Consider the following 4,747-nt stretch of genomic DNA (forward strand, 5'->3'; position numbering starts at 1 on the left):
TCCCGCCTATTTCGCCAAGAAATGTGGCGCCACCCACACCCTCCTGATAACGCGGGAGGATAAAGAGGAGGATGTAGCCGTGAAAGTGGCGGATCTGATGGGGCGATGCCAGACAGAACCATTGAGTGTAGCGGAGCGCAATTTGCTGTTAATCTTGCAGTTCACGTAAGTTTGCAAGACAGTCTTTCGCATTTACATTTGCTAAATTCTACAATTCCAAAGAGATATCCAACTAAATCTTTCAAGGGGAAGCATTTTGTTAGAATTCATTTATGTACAGTTTTTTTTTTGGTACTTGAGAAGTTTACAAATGGCAAAAAATGACTTAGAAATTGTCAAAAATATATTGCGGCACAGACATTAAAGGACATTTCTTTTTTAAAGAATAATTCAATTTATTTTTTTTTTCCAGGCTACAAAGCCTGGAGGGCAAGTCATTATAATAGGACACGGACCGACTTCCGTTTCATTTCCGGTTGTCGCCACCGTTGCCAAGGAGCTCGAGATCAAAGGTTCATTCCGCTACGTGAACACGTAAGTCATGGATGGGTTTAACTCGGTACGTAGACATGCAATTCAGAGGCTCGTTTGTGGCGGTACCTTTTTTAGCCAATAATTTGTTGTTTATGGGCATTACTATATTGCCATCGGCTGCACGAATTTTCGCCGGCGACATTGAATGTCTTCCCTCATTGAATATTTAAACCCACCGTAAGGACTTCCAGTAACACCCCCCCTTTTCCCGCTCTTATCCTTCTTTTAATCTCCCTTTTGATTGTCTCTTCCCAATTATATTTCTTCCATTCTCATTCATCGACTTCCGCACCAGTGTCTTTTGTCGCCATCTTGCTGTTTGTTTCCTTCATAGAAAATCCATCTTCAGTAGCAAGAGATTACCAGTATATTGTTGTCAGCATACATTGAATGAGTAAACAGTTATATGAGGTACAATTTAAGGAAGCTCAAATACGTAAGGGTAACTTGCTTGCAGTAAGATTTGTTTTTGTTTTTGTAGTTGGCCCACTCTGATTGAGATGTTATCCTGTGGTAAGATTGACGTTAAGCCACTCATTACCCACCGATACAAACTGGAACAGACTCTAGAGGCGTTCGAGATGGCAAAGAGTGGGCAAGGGGTCAAGGTCATGATAAGCTGTGGGCAGTGACGTCATGTGTGAAGCCACCAATCCTGGGACCAGATGAATACTGATAATTAGTTTTCATATACACGTAAAGTGTATTTTACATAGCCGATGAGCAATATCGCATCCGAAAAAAGAGCATGAGCGCATTTGATAGTTTTTGCCTGCTATAAAAGAGATTTCTTATATATATTCTATATCAAAATTTTGTATTATGATCTTAGTTAATGCACGTATAAACTCGAGTTACACAATAAAGATTTATTCATGTTAGAAGTTCCCAAAAGGAAAAAAAAAGTGATTAATGTAAAGTTAAAGGTGAAGATAAAGAACAGAGATCGATCTTTAAAAAAAATTCCCTAAACAATACAACTTTGTAAAAAAGTAAAATAAAAAAAAACCCAACATGGGCACCTGGAAATTCAGGAGGTGGGATAAGTTCCGGTTACACCCGTAGTCAAATCTAGTACAAAAACAAAGGCATTAATGAAACAAGTCATCCAAAATACAAGCCAATGCGTGATCATCCAAATGATAATTTATTTTCATTGATATTGAAAAGAGAAAGAAAAAGAGAAAACTATTTTTATATTAAAGCACAAAAGTCTGTGATTATTTTAGTATAATTTTCCTAGATTAATTTCCAGTGAAATTTAAGACAGATGATACAATTTTTAACAAAAATTTCAAAATAACAACTGAAGTCATGTATATAAAACATATGGAGATAACGAACAGCATACGAGACCAAAAATCCATATAACAATACAAAACAGAAGCAGAGTAAAAACTGACCTCCAAATCAGAGGTGGGATCAAGTGCAATGGAAAAGTAAGCATCCCCTGCCGACCGGTCACACTTCCCCGCAGTCACGCGTTTTAACGCATACACCATTTCCTATTTCTAACGCAAAATCACGCATATACCGTTTCCCCGCAATCACGCATTTTCACGCACTTTAAAAATTTCAATTATTTTTTAATTTAATGCCAATTTCCTTTTATTTTATACTTGTAAAAATCTCATAAAATAAGAAAAGTTATTTTTGAATTAAAATATAACGTTATGATATTATTTCTGCTAAACTTTAGAGAAACGTGTACCACGCTACAAGGTTCTTGTGGGGAAATGGTAAATTTCTATTTCTATGACGTGAACATTAAGTGTGTGTTGCAAAACAGTTCAGTAAGTTGTAAAGAGTTAATAAGAGGTACATGTATAAATGTAAACCTATGTCGTTTGACTGCTTTTCACTGCATATATTGATTGAAAATTTATCTTATTATTATTTTATTATGGAAGACTGAAGAATTTGGTTATTCAACATATGCCGGCTCGTGACGTCATGTTTTTAAAGTATTGCGTCATTGATTTCCATGCAATGTCACTTGATAAATTTTACGAAGAAAAGTTTATGTAGTTTTCATAACATTCAGATACAGATTTAAACAATAAATTTCTGTAAAAGTATAGATTAGATCATAACACATTCAGATTCAGACTTCAATATTTAATTTCTTTAAAAGTATAGATTTTAATGAGGAGGAAAAGTCACATCTATCCAAAAACGAAGTATTTTCAACTACAGTTTTTCTTAAAAACGGACGTGGCCGCACTTTTGTACAGTTATTTTTTCTCTTGCATATTAGTTACCAAAGTATACTTGTTCTTTCTGCAAAGGTTCGCATATGTACTCGATTGCGGCCACATCGAAATATGAACTTGAAGAGGAGCAAAACGTCCAAAATAGGTGATTTCCAGAATATTTGACCGGTTTTGAACGTTATATACACAAAAGGTCACGTGAGTTGAAGAAAATTGATACCAATTTTTCACAAAGGGGAACCTTAACAATAAATTGACACAGTTCAAAAAATGTTATCGTGCGTTTAATTTTTGCCGATTTTACAGGGCCGCCTCGTTATACATACTGTACCCAGTTCTTTGGATAAATATAAAATTGAGAACTACAGACAAACTTCATTAGCTCAAACTCAATGGTACTGAGAAAAAAATTAAATATATACAAGGATTCAAGATGTGGAGAGTAAACTTCTTGAAGAATATGTGCATGGTTTGGAACTTTTGAATCACTTTGGGACATCAATGGAATTCGGGTATCAATATTCAAAATACTGATTTTCAACTGTATGTACTATATGCTTGATGTATTAAACATTTTGATGTAATGTCAAATATCTTATAACATTTTACTTCTTAGGTTTCCATAAGGAAGACCTTTGCTGTCCACATGACGTACAACAAGGAAGCCACACCTCCAGGCTGTAACCTGCCCATTGATGTCAGGTCTCTGTTCAGAATGGTCTCCCTTGTCAAGCCCGACTTCAGCCTCATTCTGAAGGCTAAGTGTGCTGCCATGGGATTCAGAGCACCGACCGTGCTGGGAGCACGACTCAAAGCTCTAGCACAGCTGGCCAAGGATGAATTGTGAGTTTAATGTGTAATCTTGCTGGATAAAAATGAACACCAATGACCCAAAAATATTTCCATGTCTAATTTTTCTCTCTGTGATAACTCTTTGAAAGTTAGTGGAGTTAATTTCTTGATAATTCTACCGGAATGTAAATTAGGCAGGTCAATCGGACAGGAGCTAAAGAGTCCTTATATGCATGCAAATTTCGTGCACATCTGTCTCTGAGTCTGACCCTAAACATTTGCTCTGTTGCCATCAATTTGCCTCTGGTTTGAAAGAAATCGTGTAATAAACCATTTTTAAATGAAATTAAATTTTATTTCACAGTGAAATGGAAAATAAGACTCCAGATCAAAATATTTCAAAAGTAAAAATGATTAAAAGCATAAATATATTATGCAAATTAAAGCCTTTTAAATTGAGCCCTGGAAATAAAAGACAGTGATTCCTTAAATTTATTCCATATATAAATATATTGAAAGTTACATTAGTGATTAAAATTTATTTATATACATTGACAAGTTTTCAAAAAATCTCAAATCGATTTTTTTTAGGGGTTTTTTACAAAATTACTATATAATAGATTCCTTGTTTTTAAAAAAAAGTGGATTTAAATGAAAAAATTAATAATATTTTATATATAGACCACCAGAGTGCCACCATCACTTCAGTGTAGCCACACTAGTGGGGGTTCTTAAGAGGGCCACACAGAAGAGAAAGTTTATCCGAGACGAGAAATCGGTGGACAGACTCGAGGCCAAAGACAGGGAAACTTCACGGTCAGACAGTCAGGCCTCTGAGGCCCCCTCCAAAGTAGCCAACCCCCAACAGAGTGTTACAGGTAAGCAAAAACGGGATGTTACTATTTATAGAACTTGTGATCACAATGCATGCCAAGGAGTGGAGAGTGTTTGATTAGGCTTACCTGATAAAATTTTCTAAAACTCAGAAATTTTAAAACTGTTACATGGATGTCATAGATATTTGGTTTAATTTTGAACCCCATATTAAACATATTTAAATGATATAAAATGTTATTGTAGAATACGTAGAACGCTCTATGTAACATGTATTTAAGGTTCATCTGTTAATATATTTTTTGATCAAAATTGGCACTAAGATACATACGGGGGGAAGAACTTCGTAAAGTTGCAACTTATTTACACTAAGA

General features: G+C 35.2%; 2 protein-coding genes across 2 annotated transcripts; both read left to right on the top strand.

Annotated features, from left to right (window-relative positions):
• Nucleotides 1-105: 105 nt before the first annotated feature.
• LOC134233203 (sorbitol dehydrogenase-like) lies at nt 106-1,398 on the top strand. The gene is made up of 3 exons (XM_062715185.1): nt 106-165; nt 413-534; nt 1,016-1,398. The coding sequence occupies exons 1-3, from the start codon at nt 106-108 to the stop codon at nt 1,164-1,166; spliced, it is 333 nt and encodes a 110-aa protein (XP_062571169.1). The 3' UTR covers nt 1,167-1,398.
• Nucleotides 1,399-3,180: 1,782 nt separating this feature from the next.
• On the top strand, nt 3,181-4,417 carry LOC134233202 (dynein axonemal heavy chain 3-like; the record flags this gene model as incomplete). Its single annotated transcript, XM_062715184.1, has 3 exons — nt 3,181-3,189; nt 3,364-3,590; nt 4,221-4,417. Coding segments are annotated over exons 1-3 (433 nt in total), but the record flags the coding sequence as incomplete, so codon positions are not given.
• Nucleotides 4,418-4,747: the final 330 nt, after the last annotated feature.

This window comes from Saccostrea cucullata, unplaced genomic scaffold (assembly GCF_032062105.1).
Source record: "Saccostrea cucullata isolate Sc308-1 unplaced genomic scaffold, CSIRO_AGI_Scuc_v1 ctg22197, whole genome shotgun sequence".
Lineage (NCBI taxonomy): Eukaryota > Metazoa > Mollusca > Bivalvia > Ostreida > Ostreidae > Saccostrea > Saccostrea cuccullata.